Genomic DNA, 26,320 nt, shown 5'->3' on the forward strand with positions numbered 1-26,320 from the left:
TTCAACCATGGCTATGACTGTAGCCCAGGTCTCTGACATACCATGAATCTATCGAAAGCCATTCCTGATGTCAGCATACCTTTTAATTGAGGGGAGAGCTTTCTGAAGCACAGTCTGTAGATGTGGGTTGTGAGGATGTTATTGTGTAAAGGCTTCTGAGAAAAACCTCAGAGGTGGGAATGGTGATAGCAGTGAAGGAAACTCAATTATTCATACTGTATTATGACTTAAAAGAAATTCAGTCTTTCCAAAAGTAGAACATGAGGAGAGTGAAAAAAGAGGTGCAAGAAGGACCTTTATGACATAATCTTTCAAACTCACAGCTGGGAAGATTTGAAAGGATTGTGGGCTCCAAGTGAGTAAGATAAGAGACCTTTTAGAAAGTTCAAGTCGCCTGGAAATCACCTTAGATGTTCTTTAAACTCACCCGTAAAAGAAACTAGGTTACTACAATGTGTGAATAAGTTTTTACCAATGTACTTTAGCCTACATAGATATTTAAGCAAAATTCTTAAAACATTTTTAGCAGTTATTGGACGTGTGGCTAGGAAAATTGTTCAGTCACACAGTTCTGAAATATCCAGAATATCTACAAAGCATTTGGAGGGGATACAGTAGAGAGAAGTCTTGAGTTAATTCACTGCGGGATTTCTTGTGACTGTTTCCATGTGTTCTGACAATTTGGAGTATGTCTGTTTTGGTAGCAAGTTAATAAGAACACAAAAACAGAAAAAAGCTTTCAAAGCTTTTCTTTTTCTTCTCAGTGCTTGCCAGGCCACACCTGGAATACTGTGTTCATCTTTGGTTCCAGCTATACAAAAAAGATGTGGACAGGCTGGAGAGGGTCCAGAGGAGGGCCACAGAGATGATTAAAGGACTGGGAAGCCTGTCATAGGAGGAAAGGCTGAGAGAATTGGGCTTGTTCAGCCTTGAGAAGAGAAGGCCTAGGGGAGGCCTTATCACCATGTTTCAGTATTTAAAGAGTGGATACAAAGATGATGGAGACTCCCTTTTTACAAGGAGTCACATGGAGAAGCCGAGGGGTAATGGGTACAAGTTACTCCTGGGGAGATTCCAACTGGACACAAGAGGAAAATTTTTCACAATGAGAACAATCAGCCACTGGAATAATCTCCCCAGAGAAGTGGTGGATTCCCCAACATTGGACCCTTTTAAGGTTCAGCTGGACGGGGTGCTGGGCCATCTTGTCTAGACTGTGCTTTTGCCAAGAAAGGTTGGACCAGATAATCCTTGAGGTCCCTTCCAACCTGGTATTCTATGATTGAAATATGTTTGGCTTCAGCTCCGTGAAAGAAAAATGTGTGATGCCACGTAATGAGTAAGTGCCTAAACTGAAAGCGGTTGGCATATGGGAGAATGTCAGAGAGAGACGTTGTATGTGCTTAGCATGGTCCTAACCTGCCCTCGGTACCATTGTGGGCACTTATCAAAGACAGGTTTGGACTTTCAGTGGTGATGTACTTATGATTGCAGGTCACATGAAGCTCCCAAGGTATTTCACATGACCCGGTGTCCCAAAGGAAGCTTTAGATGACATTTTAACAAGTCTGATCACACTAGCCATAAACCTAAAACCGCACATAGCCAAATGCTGTTGTGCTGTGCATCTCCGTCAGGAGAGTCATTGGATTAGCTCACAGGCAGTTGGTGAGACTAGATCACTAAAGGTATCCTCAGCTCTGTAGCGGGATGGGGAAGATCTTCATCCGCAGCCATGTCCTAGGCTGTCCACCAGCACTGACCTCAGCAGTTGCTCTTTTCTTCCAATTCAGGGACTCGGATTATTGGGTAGTTCCTGCTGCCAGAGCATCCCTGCTGCTGGTCAGCTAAATTTTTGGGGTTTGAACTGCTAGCAAACCCTGTTCAGTTCAAAACCTGCAGGTTGGCTGTTCCCAACTTAAATATTAACAGATTCATTAGTAAGGTCACAAACAACTTGCAAACAAGTCACTGAACTCTTTGGTGATTGCATTGCAACCCTCGCCTACTAATTAGTTGTAACAAACAATAGGGATAAACATGAGCTGTCTAATTTTAAGTATGAGAACGCCAACCCACTGGACATAAAAGGGGAGAATGGTGTCATATGCACGGTGAATAGCAGTGAGACAAAGCCACAAGTAGCTGAGCCACAGCATTGCTGAAAAAATCTTTGAGAGAGGATCCTCTCTGGAGCACAATGTGACCTGGATTATGCATCCTCAGCAGATCTCTCAGCTCAAAGGTAAATAGTAAACAACAAATTCCCAGTGGCCTTGCCTTCTGCACTTGCAACAGTTTCACATATTGAACCATGCAAATACAGGAGGGGTTGGCATGTGCTGGTTTGTCAAATTTTGCATGTTCCCTTCAGTTTTGGTTGTGAATACAGACTTTTTTCCCCCCTTGTTGAATGCAATGCTGGAGCTTTCAGTTCAAACAGACCTACATGGTTATATGAAAAAAGCCAACTTTCACTCAACTTCATTCAAGCCACTATTTTGCAAGACAGGCCTGCTAGGAAATTGTCCCTGTTTAAGGGGCATTTCTCAAGCTGTGGTTCATGGGCTGATTCCTGGATGGCCAAGGAAAGTAGATATATTCCAGTGCCATGCAATTTTACCACAGCTCTGTGTACAGTCTGAGTCATGACGATTCAGTATAGAAACCTTTTTAGAAGAGGATTTAAAAATAAACCTTTATGGTTTCTCTAATAAGAGGTTTCTAAAAGAGGGTGTACTACCTTTAGCAGCCAAAGGCAATCCAGTTGTGGTTTTTATTTAAAAAAAAAAATCTAAAATAGAATATAGCATCAGTTAAATGTTCCTCTTTTTTGATTACTAAAAATGCTGTGAAATATTGACCAGCTCTTTGCTTGATTGTGTGCTGGTTTGTTTCAAATGAAGCATGTCGTTCAAATATTAATTCTGGATGAAAAAATAATTTTTCAGTTAGTCTGTGATTGCATGGAGGATGAAATGAGACAGTTGTGTGTCTTCTTCCCAAAAGCTTGGATTGATTATTTTATGAGTGCAGATGTATTTTATATATAAGCTAGAAAGAGGGAGAAGTTGTGGGGGGCTTTTTTTCCTATTATTTTCTGGTTACCTGTAAGATATTTAGTTATAAAAGTCAAGGATAGCCTGTCTTTAATCAGTTATAAAGGTTAATGTAACCCTACATAACATTATTCCTCGGTAAGAAAAGATCATTGTTTTTATTTGAAAAGATCATGTTCATACTGTGGGAAAAAATTAGATGAAAACGTAATACGCTTATTCCAAACATTTTTTTTTTTCCAAGGTTGAATAGAAGTATCTTGAACACCTTATAAACATTTAGCACATTTTAAAAGGGAGAAACAGATAATACATTGATTTTCTTAAATATGTGAGGCTTTAATTTTTGTTCTTTTACTTATGCCTCTTTCTGGAAGTATCATCTTCCTTGGTTTCGCTGAAGTATTTGTTTATAATGTTTTTACTGCATCTAGAAGTTTGTGATGGTTAGATTGGTATGGAAAGTATCCATTTCCTTTCTCCAGATTGTTTGCTTACTGAAGCTATAAATGGGTTTCATAGAGTTGCCAATAGGTTATTAAAAGAAGAGATTGAAGACCTCTCAATTGTTCAGTTTTCTTCTACTGTGGCTTTTATCATGTTTGTATTTTACTGGCTTTCCACTCACCATGAAATACTCTAGGCGAGACAAAACATGACTTTCAAACATTTTTCCCCCCAAATGCCCCCAAAACCCCAAAGTAACAACCCACACACCTTTTTTTTTTTTAATTCTCAGTTTTCTTGATGACCGTTTAAAATTTCCAGTAAATTAAACTACTTTTTGTTTAATCCCTTTGCCTTTGGATTTAGAGCAGGGCCATATAACTGGGTCATTCATGACATGCTCTCTTCCTTGGCATCCCTGGGACTAAGCACAAATACCAGCTTTCTTAAATATGCAGTCTGGTAATGTATGCGTTATTATCATCTACTCTGTATCCTAAAAGTAACATTTACATTTGAGATTTCTAAGGAAAATTGATTGAACTTCTCAACATGCCTATTAAAAACATCCCACTCTGTGTCCTTTCAAGGAGGAAAACTGTCTGTGCAGGAATCATGTACCTACATTTAACTTTTGATAACAGAACATCTTTGGATACCTCTCTCTGAGAATGTTCAAAGCTTTTATGTAGAAGGGCAAGAGGGAGGGAAAATCCATACAGCAGGGCAGCTATGATATGAAGTGTCACTCTCATAAATTAATTGCTGTGCTTATTTTTTAACTGTTTTTTCCAGGTCCTCCCATTATTCTATGGGCAGTCGAGCTTTTTCCCATGACAGTATTTTTATACCTGATGGGAGAACAGAGAGTGAACAGGCCATCCAAGCAATGTCACAGGAGAACGTTTTAGGAAAAGTTAAAACTCTTCAGGTAAGAAATTGTAAGTGGGAAAAATATTTAAAATGTGATAGAAAATGGTCTCCAGAATGTGTTAAATGTGGATGAAGGTGAATTGCTTTTTCAGTACCCTTGGGGCAATTTCTTAGCCATGTAAGTTATCTACCCAGAAGTCATGTAAATAATTTGGATAATCTGCAGAAGATCTAGGTTTTGGTCTTGAAAGGTATGGCAGTGATGCTGCAAGCAAATCTGCAGCAATGTCTGCATCTTGTGGGACTCATTTGAATGGAACTCATGGTTTTGGCATGTCCAGATCTGTATGCCTGAGACCTACAGATGTGGTACTGAGTGAAAAAATGAGGGTGGTGTTGGCGGCAGGGAATGGCACGCAGAGTGAGACTTCTGCGCAAAGCTGATTTAATTATCCTTGTATATGTATTACATTTTTTTTCTCCTCCTTTTTCTCCCTTTCAGTGGTTCTCATGAAAGGTGGATATGTTTCTCTCCAAAGCAAACAGCACATAAGTAACTACATAAACAACACATTTGGGTATTTCCTTCTAAAGAGCTTTACACGACCTGTTTTCCCTTCTTTTCCAGAACTCTGTCCCATTAGTGCTCTAACTAATTTTTTGCTTTACTCTTGTACATCTGTAAGATTACCAGCTCTATGCTTGTCTAGACCTTGAAAGAGCTGTCCTTCAGAAGCATGTTTCAGTTTATTGCTCAGGATGCCGACATGTCCTGTCAAAATGCTGATAAATTTTTAATGCTGTGCAAGTGCCATTACCCTGTAGCTAACTACCATTGATATTTTTTACCTCCAAAGTCTACCCATGGTCCATCTTTTCTAGTGAGTGAGAGAGATCATGCACGGTAGACAGATCCAGCCCTTCAGGATGAAATTGTTCCTTTTTCCTGCCCAGTGCTGTCAGCAGACAGAGCACTTGAACAGCGTTGGCTGTGCTTTACTGTGGATGAACTTTGAAGTAGAAACCACACTAGGACAGCTCCAATTTCTCTGTGCTGGTTTTTCAGCTAAAATTTCCCAGGGTCAGGTAGATTCAATGCATGCTACTTTTCAGGCTAGAAACCATTCTATTTTAAATGACTGCTGACTCTGGGCAGACACAAGCAGGTTGGACCTGTCTTGCAGAATGCTTGAGTGTCCTTTGGCTACAAAGCTCACTGACTTGTGCAAGGAGGTTTGCCCTCCCTATCTGTTGGATCTATTGTCTTGGCTTCAGTATGTTAGACTTTCTCTGAATAACTTTTTACTTTGTACGAGTGGCTTCTCCCATTTCCAGACTCGCCTTAAAATTTCTGATGGAAATTATTGCCTTCACTAAACTCAGACATGATAAAAAGTACAGTTACTGCAGTTGCTAACAGTCATCTTCACTAAGCAAGTGGTAACTCAAGAAAATTAAAGCAAAAATAGCCACCCTTGAAAGTCACAAAATAAATAGCCAGTGATACGGTCTTGCTCGTGTGAACTTTGCATAAGCATGAACTTTTTTTGGTGTGGGTACTTGCATGTATTTTTAGGGGGAGTGTTGTTTCAGCTGCTTGATGTCAAAACTGTGCTTACCTTTTTATTTAAAATTGAAGGACAGTAGTTTGTTTTTATCATTTTAATATAGCTGCAACCCAGCCTGTAACAACATCTCAGATTCAGCTTTTCCCACTCTACTGATGATGGTGATATCCAGAGCAACTCATTCAATCGGAAAGGAAATGCATGATAGATTGCAAATGACAGTTTTAACTATTTACATGTTTACACAGGAGTTACATATTCATCTAAATGTCCATGGATTTTTTTAATAACTCCATGGGAAGAATCCTTATAACAAGCCCAGGGACCACCTCTGTATCAGCAAAACCTGCTGCCCAGCACATAATTGTCCCCATTTCTTTAGCCACGATTTCTGCAACTTTTCTCTACGTTTAAGGACAAGAGCATGACAAAATCCCACTGCACATTTTTAGGTTGACCTTCAGGTTGAGTCCCAGGTCTGATCAGTTATTTGGAGTATCATTCATGTCTGAAATTTTTATGCATTCCATACCCCATCCTTTTTTCTGCTGTAGTATTCTAAAAGGAGACTGTGTTTGCTGTGTGATTTTGCAGTCATAGAAACACTGATACTCAGTCTCCACTTATCAGAAATTTGTATCTACTTTGAAGTCCCTTTCTGCAAGCTCACTCCCACTGGGAATGTCTGTATTTCTTCAAGTGGTGGAACAAGAGAAGACAGTCAACTCTTCTAAAGAGTGTTCCACTCCTTAAAATCAATTCTGTCGCCAGCTCCCAGTCCCATGCCATTGCTACACTACCAACGTTACTGTGGTTTTGCCCAGGCTTGCATGTCACGGTGGAAGCACAGCATTTCTAGTTTCCATTTGCCTGGCAAGATGATCCTCAGTAAAAAAGTGTTGCCAGGATTCAGTGCTCTGAGCTGGCTCTGAACTTGCTGTATTCCAAATGGAGATCAAAAGCTCTGCAGATTTTAACCTTTTTCAGTATTTTTTGGAGGGTGGTACAGTGAACATTCCTGGAAAACTTAAATTGGTTTTGGAAGAGGCACCATGCTTACAAGCCCAACTGATAGCATGGTGAAAAGGGTTTTGAAATCAGAATAGAAATGCAAGCCATTTAATACTGATGGTGCTGAATCTCATTCTGCTGACCACCAAAGTGTTTCCCCCTTCTCACCTTGCATTTCTGCTGACTTTGGAGTGTTGACGAACCCATAAAAAATGTTGTGTAACGGTGGAAAACTCTAGCAGTCTGGGCAGCTGGCCAGCATATGCACTGGTTCAGCTTCTTATGGTAGGAATTCTCTCAGATTATGTGTGCAAAGTAAATTAGTTCTTTCTGGAATTGCTTTCATTTCTTTTTATTGATTTTCAGATTGGCAGTATTCATCTTATTAGGCTTTCTGTAAATGGATTTGGTCATGTTCAAAGGTTTTAGCTTGTGCTAAAAGTCAGGCTGAGAAAAAAATGACTTCTTAACCTGCAATAGCCTTTGTGTATCCTGAAGTTATTTTGTGTTAGCTCAAGCCATCTGGTCTTTTAAAAGCAATCTTTTCCTTGTCCTTTGGATCTGCTGAGATTTATCATTATCTAGTTTTTAAGATCCAGTGTAGAAAGCCAACCTGAACCTCCTTCCACAAAGAGACAGTACCCAGGCACTGGTACTCTTAATGCTGGACTCATTTAGTTTCTCAGGATCTGGTTCTTTACTTCTCATACAAGACTCTGAATGAGACACAAGGAATGTTAAAATCTAAGTCTAGCTGTGTGTCAGAACAAACCTAAAAGAAACTCTGGGAGCTTGTTTTTATATCCTTCCCTTTTATAGGTTAGTGGGGGACTTTTTTCTTGCATCAAAGTGTGTTAGATCCACTTCCTCATGTGTTGCAGCAGTGACTCTTCTTCCTACTACTGATATTTGCCAGAAATGGTCAGCAAATGAACAGAAGACAGTTTTTGTTTCAGGCCCAGAAAAACTGTAGCAAGTAAAATGGAAACTTGTTTTGAGCATTAGTATCTTGATGTGTCTAAGCCATTACCTCGCTTTTGCTGTGACATGTGTGGCACTGCTGCTGCCTCTGGAGGCCTTTTGCGTTCACTGAAAGTATCTCAGGTCACCTGGCATCCATGAGGCTGTGGCAGTCAGCTGCAAGAAATATTGAAGGTTGACTATGGCGTATGGCTTATTGCATTTAGGAATTACTGGACTACAACTTTTCTGTTTCATGTGGCCACGTGGTTTAAAACAAACAAACAAACTCTTTGCTCTGTAAATTTGTAAACCACCCATTTATTAGACAGGTATTAATTATGATAAAACATGTCTTGGGAATCCAGAATTCTTGGTCAAATTCTAAAGGACCAGTTTTTAAATTCACATTTCCCTGGCTTTGTAATGATGAATGTCCCAAATAATTTTCTTCCTGTCAGACCTAATGACTGTTCAGTTTTGGATCCTATTTCTTTTAGACATTAACATATCTTAGCTAAGGATCAAGCCAGTGCTTCACCTACTATGCGTTGCACATCTGTATTCTAACAGCCATTCCCATTGTTGTTTCTGTTTGATATGGCCCAGATCTCAACAAGGCTACAAAGTCGTTTGCTAAACCTCAAAGCTGTTATCTTTTAACTTGATGCTCTCTATTTTATAGAATTGGGAGTGAATTTTCACTGCATGATTGCCCAACTTTGTATTTCTTACAATTCATTTCTTTGTTGCCAATATTTTCTAGTGCCACTGCAGCCTGATTGTTTTCTTCTCATTTGATAACTGTTTTCACTTTATAAACTGAATTTATCGTTTTTTTCTTAATCATTCTAGCATTTCTGGGGCACACCCCCTTTTTCCTATGATCATATTAAGCTCTGGAAATTTGCTTCCATTTTCCTCTGCTTTGTTTTTGGTACTCTGGAAGGAGAGGCTCAGGTGACAAATACCACAAATTCTGTAAGTATCTTCAGGCTTCTCCAGAAAGTCTTGCTCTTAACATGTGAGCATCTGTAAGTGGTCCATTGCCACTGTATGCCAAAATCTTCCTTTGCATCTGGATTTGCTGCAAATACATATGTCTAGAGATCCATATACAGTTTGCTCTTCACCATTGTTCTATTTTGGACTCTCCCAAAATCTTTCCTGAAGTGTAATGCCCCAAACCACAAGACACTCCAGCAATGGAGAATGGAACAGTTCCCTCCCTGCATCTTATATCCAAAACACCTGTGGTAATACTTCTTATTTTTCTCCTTTTCGGTAGGTTTACATGTTAATTTTGCATCTAGTTTACTTTCTAAAACCTCCAGCTATACCAGTATAACTTCTCACATGATGCTTTCCAGTTTATTCTCTTTGATTTTAAAAAAAATGCTTATGTGAGGTGTTTTGCATGTTTAGATATGCTGCAGATTTTCCTGTTTGGATAAAGAAGTGGACTCGCTTCTATAGAAAGAACAATTAGGTAAACTGTCTTTTCAGCCTAGAAAAGAAATGTTAAGAGAGAGAGTATGATAGAGATGCATGAAATCATGAATGGAATTGAGAAAATGAATAGAGGAAATTATTCAGTCTTTCACAGCATGAGAACACATGAGCATCAGTTGAAACTAGTAACACTTTCAAACCAAAGCAAATATTTATTTATGCGTAGTTGGACTATAGAACTCATTGTCATACAGCACTGATATTCCTGAAATATTTATAAAAGTTCAAAGAGCAATGAAACAAATCCGTAAAAGAAAAGTTCCCAACTGGCTATTTACACCAAAAGAGTATTTACAAGGAAAATCTCAGTACTGGCTTGCTCTGTTCTTATATATTCCTAAGGCATTTGATTTTTGGGTCACTGTGAGAGACTGTACAGGACCACGTGGAATTTCAACAATATGGCTCTTCTTAGGACAAGTACTGCTGATTAAGTCATTATTTCACAATTATATATAACTAGAAAACATAATTTCATTTATTTATAAATCTGGACATTGCAAAAAAATATTAAAATAGGTATTTGAGTTAAAGGCAAAATATCACCAACATTTCTTGTAAGATTTGTTTGAGTGGAATCAGCTGAAATAGTACACTCTGTTTTAAGGATTTTTAACTGAACAGAGTAAGCAGCTCAGTGGATCCAGTTTTGGATTCACTCCAGGCACAGAGCCATAAGAATGATGTGGTTTCGGGGAGCTGAATCCAACATGCATGCAAGCAGGCATGTACACAGAAGAAGAGCCAAATTGGAGTGAAAGAGGAGATGTACAGCCTGATCTGGGCTCTCTGCCAGTTAATGTGGAAAGTTTGTTCTGTGGCATTTCCTATGCAAACACAAAGAGTGCTTTGAAAGTCTAAGCTTTTTAATTTGCTGCAGGTGCCAACCAACGCAGAGCAATTTAACTTAGGAGTTTTATTTCTGAAGTTACTAGTGGTAAGATGGTGTAAAGATGTCAGTTAAATAGTATCACATTTTAGCAAATTATTTTGCATGAAATAAAAGTGGGCCTGTGTCATGGTCCAGTTACTGAGGAAGGTTTTAAAAATCGAATGAGTGCAAATTTTTTTTTTTCTAAATTCCCAATATTTCTTTGCCTTTATTAGCTGTGCAGCCTTGCCCCTCACCTCGCACTGAATGGCACCACACCAATAGCCACCTGGGTTGGGTGTGAATAGACAAACTCTCATGCACCTGTTGAATCTTACAGAAAAAAAAATTTGGAGATGAGGTAAACCTGGTCTGGAGCCCAGCTTGATGATCCCATTCTGAAGCTCCCCTGTGTATCTGTGGTCGCTCTAGCTGCTGTTTCATGGTGTAATTGTCACGTGGTAGCTGTGCGGTTTTGGTGCTGAGAACAGTTTCTAAGGCTTGTGGAAATACCTGTCCACTGGCTGCAAACTGAGGGACTAGGAAAGCCCATTGGAGTTGATAAGGCTGGAAGTGGAAGGTGCAGACAGGAAATGTTAATCTCTTTCCTTCTGCTTCTAGCTGACAGCTAGATTTCAGAGCAGGACAGTGATTTGTGTCTGCGAAATGACAAGTCTTCTTGCACAAATCAAAAGAGACCAGGGTCATTTAACTGAGACCAATATGCATCTATGGAGATTTCCAAAAGGGTATTTAAACACATGACTGCGCAATGGCAGAAGAACAAAATGTCATGCCTGCAGCTTCTAATGACTGGCGTTGCAAATAATCCTCCTTAGGCAACCATCATCCACATACCATCAGCACAGGGAGTTCTCAAGTACAGAGGATTTATAGTTTTGTGTTCAAAAATTAATGTCTAACTGAAACTTTTGAGACATTTAAAGCAGGTGCTCCTTTTCAGGGAATATGGTTTCTTCTCAGTGGCCTTGCAGCTTAAATTCATGTATCTCTTCATCTCTGGGTTGGACTATCTGTGTGTGTTCTTCCAAGTAAAAGTTGTAGGGTTTTTTCATTTCTTTCAGGGGTGATGCATTTTTAGGGTTTTTATGATTGACCAGATAGAGAATCTATCTGTGTGAATTTTTCTGAGAGAGGATAATTTCACTGTAGTTAAATTATAAGCACATTTTTAAAAAGAACAAGGAGCAGGTTTAACATTGCTCTTTGAAAGCAATAAGAATAAATTTGCTCGGTGGTACCAATAAGATATTTGAGATTTTGACATTTGGTGTTCAGCATCAGCTTTGGAGATTAGAATGCACTGAAAGAAATTGGTCGGTGGAGAATTATTGGTGAAGAAGCTAAATTTTTTCCAAAAAGGCCAATAAATAAATAATACAGAGAAGAGCCTTCTATCCTGGAAGGAACATGAGGTCTACTAGAGTTTCTTCTTCAATCTTCAAACTAATTTATGCAAGTCTGAGCAAATAAACTTTAAAAACTTTTAAGTAATTTTAAAAAAATACCCGTGTTCAGTCCATAAATATTGAGGATAATCTATTTCCTAGAAATATCAGGAAAATTACATTTTAAACTTTTGTATACACAAATACACATTTTTACAGCACAGTCCTTAAGCATCCTTGATGACAATTAAAAAGGCCATTCTTTTCAAGCACAGATCATTCTCCACAGTAGCTCCATCACCACACAGCTCCCACCTTGCATCGCGCACACACACTAGATCAAGAACTTGATCAGAATAACACACCATGCGTTCCTGCTAAACACACTGCAAGCAATATGTACATGCAAGCATGTTCTCACCATGGAACAGATGCACAAATCCTTAGTTTCTTGGGTCATTGCTCAGGTAGTGCCGATGGTTCCAGCTTTCTGCCTGGGAGAACTATTTGTCTAGGAATATGACTTTAAGAAGAAGAAAGGAGCAGCCTCAACTTAGAAAACACGTTATCAAATTAAGGAGCTTTCTGAAATAGTTTTCTACTAGCATCAGAGGACCTGCAGGAATAGAGTGGAATTACAGCCTTCACACTATCTAATACAGACCCAGTTGCTCTCTCCAGCTCCCATTTACAGAATTGAAGCATATAAGATTTCAAGGCAAAGAGTTGCACTGCTAACATGAAAGCCTGGGAGGACTTGGTGGAACCTTTGCTTTTAGACTATGCATGCACTGCCAGGAATCTAGGCGGGAATAAAACTCTGCCGTTCAGAACTGCCCACAATGCCAAAATGATGTACTGGATTAATTTCATTACTTTCTGCCAAAATCCAAATAGCCATAAATAATGTGTAACTCGATGATGAGACTGAGAAAACTATTCTAATTCAATAACCTGATTATGAGGAGTATCTTCATGTACTTTTTGTCTTAATAGTTCAATACAGAAATCTGGTAATGTTTTAGGGTAATGTATAAACTTTATTTAAGAATCTAGTCCACTGGGCAACGATAGCAAGTGAGATTGACTTGACCTGAATCTTTTAGACGTCCATCTGCTGCTACTAGAGCATATTTTCCCCTGCTGACTGCTCACCTAAGCCTGTGCTACAGGTAAAAAAATAAATCTTTGTTTTACATGCTTTCTACGCCAATCTTCTGCAGTTCTCAGCAGCAAACTCATATCGGGGATCCATGTATGTACATGATATTTCCACTGAACAGAAGCTGCACAGTTTGATTGAGTATCACTGAGTTGCAGATGTTCATAGTAATGCAAGACAGAAATGGGAGATCTCCTTTGGAGAATTTTCTGTGCTTGAAAGACAGTAAAGAAGGAAAATAACTCCATGGTCTCTCCCTTCCTAACTGAGAATGATTCCCTGAAATATTTCAGGAAGAAAATCTATCAATAAATGTTCCTTACTCCATTTTCTCCTTCTCAAGAATTTCTTTTGACTCTTCTGCTAAAACTTCACTTTCAAAGACTGTATGGTGTGTGTCTCTGCAGTAGCCAGGGCTTTAATTTCTGTAATTCACCCTGCCAGAGGGCAGATATTATATGCTACTTATTTTACTCATCTTGCACTTGATATAATTCAAGAGAACTTTCTTGTAACCCTTGAGAGAAGATTACTTCAACAAGGAAAATAAATGGTGGGAAAGCTCATTTATGCATTCATCTACTGCATGTCCCCTGCATAAACCTCTTTCTGCAAAAGTGGCAATGTGGAAGTGCGCCTTAGCATGAGCAGACATGAGTTTGTGTATTGTTCCTATGAGATCAACCATCTAAAAGAAGCTGCATTTCCCCTCCTTTGAGAATTTGCCTCCTCTAAGTCAGAGTTATGCCAAACCCTTAACATTTAAAACTTAGGACTAAATATTACAGTAAGGATATCTTCAAGAACTACAGATGCATGAGAAACAGGGTGTGGGGGCTGGAGAAGAAACAGGTTGCCTTTTGGAGCAGTTTCAGTTTCTCAGTGTATGCTTGGCTCATAATCTTACTTCTTTGCAACAGTAAGGCTTCATAATTAGCTTTTATAAACAGAGTCTTAACCTAGGACATAGATTGAAAAAAAAGAGAAGGAATGTTTCAAAATTCACAGTAAGTTTGCAAAAGTTGGCAACACTGACAAGAACTCAAGTTGATCATCCAAAATCAGAAATCATTCAGTAAATTCTGGACCTTGGTCACTTTGTGGGGAGAAAGAAGAGGGAATGCCCACCATGTTGCAGCAATGTAAGCCTCAAGTTGATTTTTTTTGTCCAGAGTCAGAAGTTGCCCTGACTGTTTCTGTGCAGCTTTCAGTTGGAGAAGGGGCATGTGCTAGACTTGGCTTGTTTTGCTCATAATATAAATACCTTTTTTTTTTGTTTTTTCTTTTCTTGTTTTTCAGCAACAGTTGGCCAAGAATATAAAATTTGGGCAGCCTCCACAAATGACAATTTCTGTGAGGACAATGGGGGAGGCAAACGCTAGTATAGAAGAGGATGTATTGCTCAGTAGCCCCATGGAAACTGAGACTCAGCAAGACACAGTGATCTCAGACAGTGGTAATAAAGTAAGCACTTTAAATTGACGTATTCATGGCTTTATAGAAGTACTAAAACAGTAAAGTTCACTAGGGCATAGCAGTTGTTTCCACTGAGGTGTAGCTGAGCTCAGCAGGCTGTTTTATGTGGGTGGGATCTCTCAGCTCGTGCTTCTTGGACTGGTGAGAGATGTGTGCTCTTGGCATCCTGAGCTGGGTCCCACAGAATTACTGGTTTGAACGTTTGCTCTGGGCTTCCAGCAATGCAGACATCACTTGCAGTGTATCTAGAAGACAGTAAATTTTTCTGAGACAGAAAATGTCTTGAAATATGGACTTCCTAGCATAGAAAGTTGTGCACAGCATCAAATGACAAAAGGAGAATCATTGCAAAATGAGAGGATTCTGGAGCCTAAATCTATAAAGTCCTGGGTCTCGGGGTAAATATCCCTATTTCTTATGAACAGGAACCAAAGACAAAGAAGAGGGAGAAACATTTTCAGAATGCTCCCTAAATCCAAATGTCCAGTATAATTCAAATAATTATTCAAATTATTCATGAAGATTTTGATACCAGGAACTGTGGGCATTCAGGTGTCCAGAAGGGTCTTGTTCAGACAAAGAAACACAGTGACGAAAGCTCTTGGGAAATACTCAAATGTGAGGCTGGTTCCATGTGTTGCTGCAATGGCTAAAGGGTGCACAGGACACAGAGGGACATCTTTCTCTGCTCGGAGGAGGTTGACTGCGTGCCTGGGAACCCTTGGAGAATGCATGCAGCAACCCACCATGCACATGCAGCCCTTAAGGTCCTGGAGGAACACTGGGGCATGAGCCTCCACTTGTGTTCACGAGTGCTAGTGGTGGCTGTGTGAAAGGCAAAGGCAGTAAGTGTCCTCTGCAGCTCATGCCTGTGTTCAGCCAAACACACAGAAGGGAGATTTATAGCTGAGGTGGCCCAAATTCTTCATCAGTCTTCAAGGGGCAACATAGCTCCTCTGTGACCGCTTCCTTCACGGCTGTGGTTGGATCTCTCAGGGAGCCAGGCATTTGGGTAGGACCTGCATACTCACGCCTCTCCCTCTGCAGACTGGAAGGATAAAAATGAAGCCAGAGTAAGATATATTTTTTCTGCTTCACAAATACTCCCTTCTGAAGCATTCAGTTAAGGTGAATCATGAGCACAGAGAGTGCAGTGGGACTGTGGACAAGTTTTGGCTATGTACCTTGGTACTAGGCGAGACTTTGTGTTTGAGACCAACATAGATTCTTCGCAGTCAGCCTTCTTGCTGGGTCCTGCAGGAGACCTGAATGTCACGTAGTGACCTCCAGCTCAAAGGAGAAAATAATTCAAGCATTAAAAAACCACTAGAGTGTCTTTGTGTAATAAGGTGGGAGAAGTTCAGTCTGTACCACCTCCTCTTTTAAATATTATGTTTTGAAAAGAAAATGAATGCCCATTTGCATAATTCTTTTTCCAAATACTGAAGGAGAAAACATTGCTAAGAGGAGACTGCAGACACAAACAAACCTATGCTACACGCATAGGGTCAGCCAAAGCACTTGGTACTTTCCTTTTCTTTTTCTGCACACTACTCATTACCTCATTTATCAGAGATTTCTGGTGTATGGCAGCTTGCCTAGTTTCTGCTCCCATCTCTGCTGTTGGCTTTGTAACTCTTTTGCATGTTTATCTGCATAGGTCCTGGGGGGACAGGGTGGCTTCTATCAGGAGTTGGTGGCCAGGACCACATAGTGCTGCTCTACTTCAAACAGGTTTCCTGTGTTGCTTTGTGACTTCTGATTTTCCTGACTAACTTGGATCGATGGCAAGAATTGTGGGTTTCATTTAACCTGTGTTTGTAAAGCTGATTTTTTAGGCTTTATACTAACAATCATGTGCATCTGGTGTAATGGGATCCCTACATTTATTAGGCTATGAACTAATACTGTGATATAATGATTAAAAACAATGTTTTTGGGTGTGATGATGTATTGGGTTTGCGTGGCAAGGTTTTTGTAGCACGAGGGGGCTACAGGGGGGGGCTTCTGTGAGAAGTGCTAGAAGCTTCCCCTGTGTCCAATAGAGCCAATGCCAGCCGGCTCCAAGATGTACTTGCCACTGGCCAAGGCCGAGCTCATCAGTGACAGTGCCTCTGTGATAACATTTAAGAAGCAGGAAGAAAACCTGTGTAATTGCATCTGGAGAGAGGAGTGAGAATATGTGAAACAACTGTAAGACACCAAAGTCAGTGGAGAAGGAGGGGGAGGAGGTGCTCTAGGCACCGGAGCAGGTAGATGCCCAAAGAAGGCATATAAGGGTGCTGATGCAGTCACCCTGCAGCCTGTGGTGCAGCCCATGGTGAGCCAGGCTGTGCCTCTGCAGCCCATGGGGGTTAACAGTGAAGCAGATGCCCACCTGCAGCCGGTGGGGGACCCACGCTGGAACAGTCTGTTCCTGAAGGACTGCACCCTGTGGGAGGGACCCACACCGTAGCAGTTTGTGAAGAACTGTAGCTCGTGGGAAGGACTCACATTGGAGAAGTTTGTGGAGAACTGTCTCCCATGAGAGGGACCCCACACTGGAGCAGGGGAAGAGTGTGAGGAGTCCTCCCCCTGAGGAAGAAGGAGTGGCAGAGAAAACGTGTGATGAACTGACCACAACCCCCATTCCACATCCCCCAGCACTGCTGGTGGGAGGAGGTAGAGAAAATAGGAAGTAGAGTTAAGCCGGGGAAGAAGAGAGGGATGGGGGGAAGGAATTTTAAGATTTGTTTCATTTCTCATTACCCTACTCTGATTTGGTTGGCAATAAATTAAGGTACTTTTCCCATGTTGAGTCTGTTTTGCCTGTGATGGTAATTGATGAGTGATCTCTCCCTGTCCTTGTGTCCACCCACGAGCCTTTTGGTATATTTTCTTTCCTCTATCCAGTTGAGGAGAGGAGGGATAGAGCGGCTTTGGTGGGCGCCTGGTGTCCAGCCAGGGTCAACCCACCACAGATGAATGCTGCTTCAACCCCTGCGCCTTAAAAATCCCCTCCTGTGAGATGGCTTGGAGAGGGATGGTAGCTAAGGATTCCTAGTGACTGACAAGCTTTGGTTGCTCTGGGGGCACCTGTTTGCTTTGTGAGAAGGGGAGTCATCAAGAATCTGGAGTTGAAACTCCTTTTGCAGCAGGGGTAATGCCTAATCAGGTTCCTATATATTTTTCTCAGGTGTAGGTCAGGAGAAAATAGTTATTAAGATCCGATTGAAATCCTACAAAGCTGTGCTCTTTCTTTTGATTTGGAATGTGGTTATCTTGCTAAGGAAGTGTGAGTGTTTTGCCTTTTGTAGTGTCTTGTAGCAGCAAGTGCTTCTGTGTAAGACAGCAGTGATTCAAGAAGCATCAAAGATAAATTCATAGCATTTAGGAACAAGAGTTGTTCATCCATCAATCCTGCAGTGACAGGAAACAGGGTAAAACTCCTACCCTAACGTGCATGATTTCACAAGTCCTTTGAACCATATTTATTAGACCTGTTTAATATCTAGCTGTGTTAATCTTGTTTTCTAGTCCACTGACACTCCAGATTTGTTGAGAACAATGAATTTGCCTGGAACAGGACATGAAGTGGAAGAAAAGGTAAAAAAATTTTTACACTTGGTTTGCACTGAGTTACTTTCTAATTTTAGTTATCAGAGGCCTGACAGTAATTTTTTGCTTTAATACATATTTCGTTGATCATCCAAGACTTTGTGAATGTTGTGCAGTTTGGGGGCTAGTAAATAAGCAATAACTAAGATGATTGAGAAATCTCTAAGAGTTGATTGCAGGAAACAGCAGAACTCAGTCTCTGCCAGTCTTGCAGCATTCCTGCATTTGATGTATTACTCATAGAGCCATAATTTTCCTAAGTACTTCTACTACTTTGTTATGCCTACATGTAATTCAATAAGTGTATGCAAAATGTTCCATCAGCTTTTAAGTAATTGGTTCCTTGATTAGCATATGTTTAACCTCAGAAGATTACAGAGCTGTCTTGAAAACAAGGTATGTGATTTTCTTTCCTTACAGAAGATGTTTTCTCCCCGCTTTTTTTCTGTCTTCTTTTTCCACTTGGATTGTGCAAAGTACAAGTCTCAGGATGATAGCTCCATGACTTACGGGAGAGACTGATGACAGGCTCACTCTTACATGTCTAGACATACAGTTCCACTGTATTTATTCAAGTTTCACTAAATCACTTTGCTTGTATTTGCACTTTCTGAACCCAAATATTTGAAGGGCAAGAGAGAAAAGCACCAGTCAAAGATAGTATTGTCTTACTTTATTTTTTGCTCTTCTTGGTGCTAGCTTGGACAATTCCACATGACGGTAGAGGGAAGGTTTTTCACAGGCACTGTGCCAGTCTGAGATCCAATACCATAGTCATCTCCCACGCAGACAGTACAACTCTGTAGCTGTTTTATTATAATGCTTAGATAAGTCAATCTGATTTGCTCTTGCCTAAAGTCTATAATCTAAATTATTTAAAGATGTAGATATTTTTCCACAGTAAGCAAACTTTAAAATGTTCCAGTACTTGATGTTGCTTAAAATCCTGCCTCTGCCCTTCCCATTCCCAACAACTTCAGAGTGGAGCTAAACTGTGAAAAAACTCTTAGAATGGTCTAAGTAATTTTTAAGTGAAAAGTTTAAAAATGTGTAGTAGTGGAAATAGAAAAGTATTACAACTGTAACTTTTCATGTCCAAAGTTCGTGATTTGTATAATGGAAAAACAGGGTTTGAAGCATTTCTGCTAATAACTCCTTTGAATTTGAAACCGCAGAGGCTTTTTGTGTGTGTGTGTGTGTGCGCGCGCGTGCGTGTATTATTTATTTATTTAAACGGAGCTTCTTGTATTTGTGATACAAACAGGTCGCTCCAGTCAAATCATCTCGGCCAAAAAGACAATTTTCCTGTTCTGGCACAATTGAAACAATCAATTTGGATGCAGTTCCCCAGGCTGTTGCTCGTCTAGACAACAGTGCAGCTAAACACAAGCTGTCAGTGAAGCCAAAGAAGCAGAGGATGTCAAGAAAGCACAAGAGATTAACAAAGGTATTGAATCACTAGTCAAACAGCAAGAGGAGGGGGGTTGCTTTTGAAGCTGGGTAGAAAATAACCGTAACTGAGTGCACCAGGAGTAGCTAGCTATAGACAGAGAACTCTCTTCATATGTGATTAACAGTTAGAGACAGCTGTTGAAAGCTTCTTCAACTAATCATCTGTCTTCAAGGCAAAACAAAGTGCATGCTTCTTTTATTTTGTTTTGAAACGAAGATAGGGACCTAAAGATGAAACTCTAGCTGGAGAGAAGATGCAAAGAAGTTTTAATATAGCCAGTTGAGACTTAGACCTGAAGTACTTCCACTAGGATTTTACACTGGGAGAGCTTTCTGATTCTAGTTTTTCTAGTAAAAAATTTAGGTCATAAAGGATGAAGGATATCTGCCACTGTTAATGCTGCTGTGGTATAGGCAACCAGACAGTGCAAAATTTGGTTGGGAAAAAAATTAGATACTCTAAAACTGGCCTGGGTTCTGACAGTGATAATGTTGTCTTATAAGAAAGAATAAGACTTAAGTAACCCAGCTTTTGCTACAGCTATAGAGTGAAATATCAAATTCTAGATTTGTACACTTACTGCATGGCTGTTTTGTTTTTTTATCCTGATACCTTACTAGTGCTTGTAAATGGGACAAGACTATTCAATTAATACAGGGTTCAGGAGAGGCCACTGTCCTTTCTTCCGCACCATTGTATTTGCATTTATCAGTCTTGCAATGAAGAAATTACATTTAAACCTCTTGTTTATACAGACTGTTTAACTGAAGCCAAATGATGGTTCAATAAATGATAGCTAGACAGTACATTAGCTGAGCTGTTTTCCTCAAAAAAAGTGCTGGGAAGCACTCTTCAGGTGCAGCTTATCTTCAGACCAATTGCTACAGAGACAAGGAGTAAGCTGTGAAGATCTGCATTCAGTTTATTGCAGGTATTGCACCCACATGCCAGGGCCGTGGGGCAAGCTAGCCCATGCCTCAGTACAGCACAGTAACAGTATTGCTGGGGAGCTCTAGGTTCTCTGTCGATGGATGTTCCCACAGTTCCTGCAATAGATCTGGAGTCTCAGCACAGCTAATGAGGAAGATATCCTGGCTGAGGATTTGTGAAAAGTAAACAAATTGTGTTTTCCTGAGCCGTGCTCTTTCCTGGCCAGCATTGCAGAGCTCTTTTCTGCAGGCAACAGCTTCTGTCTCCGCAAGTAACAGCTAGATTTGCCATGAAATAACTGGCAAAAGAGTGCCCTTAAGCAGGGGCTAATTATTTCAGGCTTAAAGGATGGCGTTCTAAGCAGTAGAACAGGCATATGAAACTTGTGCTCTCTTCCATGGGCTTCTGTAAATTCAAAATGGCAGGTCTCAAACTGGATTTGCTCATGTACACCGAATGGCGATTCAATATTTAGCGTTATACTGTTATCACTGTTGGGATGTTTTCTTTCTTTTAAAGGCTATCATCTGAATAAGTGAGAGACATGGGATCTGTGATGATGTGATCCATAATTAGGGTGGGTGTGTTGGTTCTAGATCTCAATCATTGTTTAAAAAAAAAAAAAAAAAAGGTTGTTTTGCATTTGCAACTGATTGTTTATTCACTGTAAAGAATAACAAGCCAATAGGCAATATTCAGTAACTCCAAACTTGTCTCCCGGTTTTAGGGATCACAAAGTTTAACAATAACAGAATTTGAGCCAGAGGACCTAGAAACTCAGCTGTATGGAGACAGATACCCAGATTATAATGGACACATCATAGCAGACAAACTAATCCAGAACACAGATGAGCAGAAGCAGCTTCAGCTGGCAGAGGAAAAAAGAATTGAAGATCACTGGGGGATCTTAGAGGCTGAAAGGATAAGGCAGATTGTAGAAATGGAAGAACAAAGAGAAATGGAAGAACAAAGGTGCCAAGAACTTAAGCAGATGCAGAAAGAACAGGAGAGAAAGCATTGTGAAGAAGAGAGGAGGCAGTATCTTCTTGAAGAAAAGACATCTTTGAAAATAGAAGAGCAAGCATGCCATAAAGAGGAGAGAAGACTGCTGGAGGCTGAAAAGAGGCAAGAGCTGGAGGAGCAGAGGTGCCAGGAACTAGAGAAGCAGAGGCAGAAGGAGTTGGAGGAGCAACAGGGACAAGAGCTAGAGGAGCAGAAGAGCCAAGAACAAGAGGAACAAGAGAGACGAGAGCTGGAGGAGCAGAAATGCCAGGAACAGGAGGAGAAAGAGAGACAAGAGCTGGAGGAGCAGAAGCACGAGGAACAGGAGGAACAACAGAGACGAGAGTTGGAGGAGCAGCAGCGCCAGGAACAGGAGGAGCAGCAGAGACAAGAGCTGGAGGAGCAGAAGCGCCAGGAACAGGAGGAGCAAGAGAGACAAGAGCTGGAGGAGCAGAAGCGCCAGGAACAGGAGGAACAACAGAGACGAGAGCTGGAGGAGCAGAAGCGCCAGGAACAGGAGGAACAACAGAGACGAGAGTTGGAGGAGCAGAAGCGCCAGGAACAGGAGGAACAACAGAGACGAGAGTTGGAGGAGCAGAAGTGCCGGGAAGGGGAGGAGCAACAGAGACAAGAGCTTGAGGAGCAGAAGCGCTGGGAACAGGAAGAGCAGAGACGTCAGGAGTTGGAGGAGCAGAAGCATCAGGAATGGGAAGAGCAGAGGTGCAAGGAGCTGGAGGAGAAACAGAGACAAGAGCTGGAAGAGCAGAAGAGGCTAGAGCTGGAAGAATTAAGGCAACATGAGATTGAAAAACGTTGTCAAGAGGAAGAAGAAAGAAATTGGCTGGAGGAACAAAAAGAACTCAAGGAACAAAATAAGGAAGAAAAACAGAGACGAGAACTAGAAGAGAAAGAGCTTCAAGAAGCTGAAATTAAACTGAAACAGGAGAAGGAAGCTGAGAGCCTCAAACAACAGAAGAAACAGGAGGAACAAAGGCAGCATTTGAAGGAGAAAGGAGAAAAGATAGAGAAGGAACAACCCCAGCAAGTAATAGATAAGAAAAAGAAATGGGAAGAGCACAGAAAACACAAGCTCACAAAACAAATGCACATGGAAAGTGCAGAGAGTGTGCAACAAGATGAACTGAAGCAGCCAAAGGAACAAAATGAACAAGAATGGAACAAGTTAGAAGAGCACAAGGTAGACATAAAAGGACAACATCTTCAGCAAAACCAAGAAAAATCCTTGGAACAGCAACAGGACAAGGATCGGTTGTGTTCTGGAGGGTCTGATAGCCATCCAGTAGAGGAGAAGCTCCAAGAAGGATCAAGATCTCAGAAAGTCAAACATCCAGAAAAAGGGAATAAAACAGCAGAAGTCCTAGCCCAGAAACTGAAGAGAGAAGTTGAGGCTCAGGAACAAAAACGAATAGGGGAAGAACTTCGGTGGCAAGAGGTAGATGAAAGACAAACTGCATCCAGACCCTTCACGTTTCAAGTGTCTTCTGGAGATAAACAGATCATATTTCAGAAAGTAAATCTGAGTCCAGTCATGCCTGTCAAAGGAGCAGGAATCTCTTCTCCATCTGTCAAAGACAGCAGGATGCATACTGCCACCAAGGGCTCTCATACACTCCCGTCATCTGTGTGTGTACCCCATACAGCTATTTTGGTTACTGGAGCACAGCTGTGTGGCACAGCAGTTAACTTGAACCAGATAAAGGACACAGCTTGTAAATCATTACTTGGCTTAACAGAAGAGAGAAAAAATGTGGATATTCCTTCACCAGAGAAGGCTCGGAAGAAACCCCAGGATCCCAAATCCAGCAGCAGTAAAATGAAATATGCACAAGAGACATTGAACAACCAGGCTGTACTAGCTGAGTGGGCCTCTATCCGCTCCAGAATCCTAAAGAACGCAGAAAACAGTAAATACAACGAGAGAGACCGAGTAAGTGTCTGCAGACACAGTGATGACTGGACACCCCGAGGACGGGGTGCTCCTCATGGCAACTTGAGGAAGACCCTCTCTGCAAATGCAAAGTTCTCAATAACACCAGCATGGCAGAAATTTTCAGAAGCTTCAAAAACCAATTCAGATGCTGAGAACATAAATGCGGTGAAAGGCAATGAAACAGCGGCTGTGGGAAGAATCACCAGCTCATCCGCTGATTCAAAGGAGGATGTGGCTTCCACTTCTAAGGATAATTTAGCTGAAAAGGCTAAGGAGAAAATGGAAACCCATAATGAAAAAACAGACAACACAGAAGGCTGTAAATTTGCAAAAGATCTTCCGTCTTTCCTTGTTCCAAGTTTTCCTCATTCTCTGGGTAAAGAATTACCCCAGCCAGAACTGCCCAGTGCTCTGGAAAATCAGCAGAATAACAGCACAAAAAAAGCAGATAAACCAGCACCAAATGGAGAAGAAAATGTTTCTCCTTTTGGGATAAAGTTACGAAGGACAAACTACTCTTTACGTTTCCATTACGATCAACAGGCAGAGCAAAGGAAAAAGAAAAGATACAGTGCAGGAGATAGTTTTGATGGTGTGCCTGACCCACTAGTTACGACAGAAGGGGAGAAAGAATCTCCTGTTTTTGCTCCACAAGAGAGTACATCCCCTGGTATGGGGAGAGTGAATGTCCCTGGTAATTTAAAAGACTCAAAAGACTCTTCAATTACTGTGGTGGAGATCTCACAACCAGCGAGCACACCAGTGGTTCTACCAGCCACTGGCCACAGTGCTTTACCCCATCATGAGAAACCAGCATGCAAGTCATTGGTCCCACAGAAACCTGCTTTAGCTCCAAAGCCCACCAGCCAGACGCCACCATCGTCTCCTCTCTCTAAAATTAACAGATCAAACCTAGCTGATATGCTGGCGCAAAGGTTGGTTAAAGCTGAATCAGAGGGTGGCTGGAGAAAAGAGGACAGAGCGAATGTGGTGCACCCCGCACCATCCAGTGAGTACAAAACCGAAGAGGAAGAAATCAGAGAAAAGAAGTCCTTTTTCCCATCTATAAGTATTCCATGGAGAGAAAAAAACGACAAAAAGCCTGAGCCACTGAAGAAAGGTATGTATTTTTCAAAGGTCATTTAGTTATTGTCTGCATTTTCAAAATGAGATACTGGAGGTGCAAAGGAAGAAATTTGGTTTTAAGATAAATGTTTACTTGAGACATTATTTGTGGAGTACCACTACTCTGCTTTGGGTTGTCTGAACAAATGGGATTTCCCATCCCCACAGTTTAATTCAGATACACACAAACTCAGTGTGACCCATGCGACCTGCTTAAGGAAGTTCATTTCAAGGAGGTAACTGAAGTGTGTCTGTGTTTTCCTTGACAGAGGTGTTACCTAGTTAGTCAGATGATGGACTCTGTGTTCCATGTGTAATGGTCTTATCAGAGCAGAGGAAGTAATTTTTATAATTTACATTATATTGTGTCTATTTTTTAGGGAAATATTATCTAGCTTAAGAAGTATTAAGATCTAGGTCCCCTTATAGTGCCTACTGGGCAAATTCTCTATCTGTCTAACCCAATGTAGTTGGAGACAGGAGTCAGCATTTCAGAGGCATTCTTCAGTAACAGAGACAATTACAGTAGCCATAGCTTTCTTCAGAGGAAGGTTGAAAGCCCCTGTGTCCTGAAGTAGTTTTCTGTACAAGAGTAAAAATTACCCTTTCAGCGTAAGGACACTCAGAGGAGCAAGGCAGGAATTCAGCATTTAATTGGGAAATCCCAGTTTTTTCCATTCTTGAATTTTGCAAGCATCAAGACATTTCTAAAACCGTATCTCAGTGGAACCGCTGCTTATTTTTACAATTTTTTACACTTTTCCTTTCACTTCCATTTTTAAATGAGGATTTATGGAAACTCATTGAAGGCACAGCTGCTGGCGTGGGAGAGCAGGGCCCAGGCCAGCTGAGGGTTTCTGTGCTCACTGAGCTCTGCAGCAGCACCTTTGCACCCCAGTGTTGCTCCCTGCCACTTACATCTCTATACTGGGTGCTACCCCCTATTTCATGCGGTGTACAGAAATTCAAACGCTCAAGTGATGATTTAAAAGGAAACACTTTTTTTTTTTTTAAGAGGGGCTGCACTTACAGGAGTACATCATTTCAGCCCCCTTCTTCTTGCCAAAGTTCAGACACTCTTCTTCCCTTAATTATAGCTGGAAAACCAGGGAACTGCAGTACGTAGTGGCTGGATCCCTTTCATCAGGGTTATAAACTATCAATGCATATGTATCGCTCACTTAAATGTCTCACACAGTGCAAATATTTGTAGTAAATAAGGCTATAAGCGTGTCTGGGGTAGGCTTTTTCACCAAAAAAGGGATAAATTTGAACAGGTGTATGAGTGTGTTGAATTAGGTCTTATTCTTAAGGCATAAAAACTGTTTCAGCATTTGACATACAGTCCATGAAGGTCTGTGAATGGCATGTCATGCAATGGGTTTAGCTCTAGTCTTGTTACAAGGCAGAGAAGTTGTACAGGTTTTGCGTGAGACAAGAGGTGTGCATTACTCAACCAATTCTTGTCATGTTTTCTTTCAGAAAAGCCCGTCCTCCAGAGCAGGCACTCTTTAGATGGCTCTAAATTGATGGAAAAAGTTGAAACTTCACAACCACTTTGGATTACATTAGCGCTGCAAAAGCAAAAGGGATTTCGTGAGCAGCAAGCTACAAGGGAAGAGAGGAGACAAGCCAGAGAGGCGAAGCAAGCAGAGAAGCTGGCTAAAGAAAATGTAAATACTGATACCTTAATTATAACTGTTAGCTAGTTTTATTACGTGAAAGCAATTTTTTTTTTAAAGTTTGGTTTGTAAGATTTCATAAAACCTAAAATGATAGTGAGTAAAAAGTAGTCTGAAAGTTTGGAGTTCCCTTTGCAAAACTGAGCTCCAGGAGAAAATACTGTGCAATAGTTTAGTGTAAACTCCGATGCCTTAATATCAGGTGGTAGTTAATGGCAATCATAAGCACAAC

The 26,320-nt window shown here is 40.9% G+C and overlaps 1 protein-coding gene across 5 annotated transcripts in view; it reads left to right on the forward strand.

Annotated features, from left to right (window-relative positions):
* CRACD (capping protein inhibiting regulator of actin dynamics) overlaps positions 1 to 26,320 on the forward strand; it is a 139,484-nt gene that overhangs the window by 106,497 nt on the left and 6,667 nt on the right. For 3 of the 5 annotated variants that reach the window (XM_074822605.1, XM_074822607.1, XM_074822606.1), the window contains exons 4-9: positions 4,302 to 4,437; positions 14,172 to 14,336; positions 17,865 to 17,933; positions 19,210 to 19,392; positions 21,056 to 24,401; positions 25,889 to 26,079. In XM_074822605.1, the coding sequence (XP_074678706.1) occupies positions 4,318 to 4,437; positions 14,172 to 14,336; positions 17,865 to 17,933; positions 19,210 to 19,392; positions 21,056 to 24,401; positions 25,889 to 26,079 (4,074 nt within the window). In that variant the 5' untranslated portion in view covers positions 4,302 to 4,317. Of the gene's footprint in view, positions 1 to 4,301; positions 4,438 to 9,343; positions 9,408 to 14,171; positions 14,337 to 17,864; positions 17,934 to 19,209; positions 19,393 to 21,055; positions 24,402 to 25,888; positions 26,080 to 26,320 lie in introns of those variants that run through there. The other 2 variants (XM_074822608.1, XM_074822609.1) reach the window with 2 other exon arrangements.

This window comes from Strix aluco, chromosome 4 (assembly GCF_031877795.1).
Source record: "Strix aluco isolate bStrAlu1 chromosome 4, bStrAlu1.hap1, whole genome shotgun sequence".
Classification (NCBI taxonomy): Eukaryota; Metazoa; Chordata; class Aves; order Strigiformes; family Strigidae; genus Strix; species Strix aluco.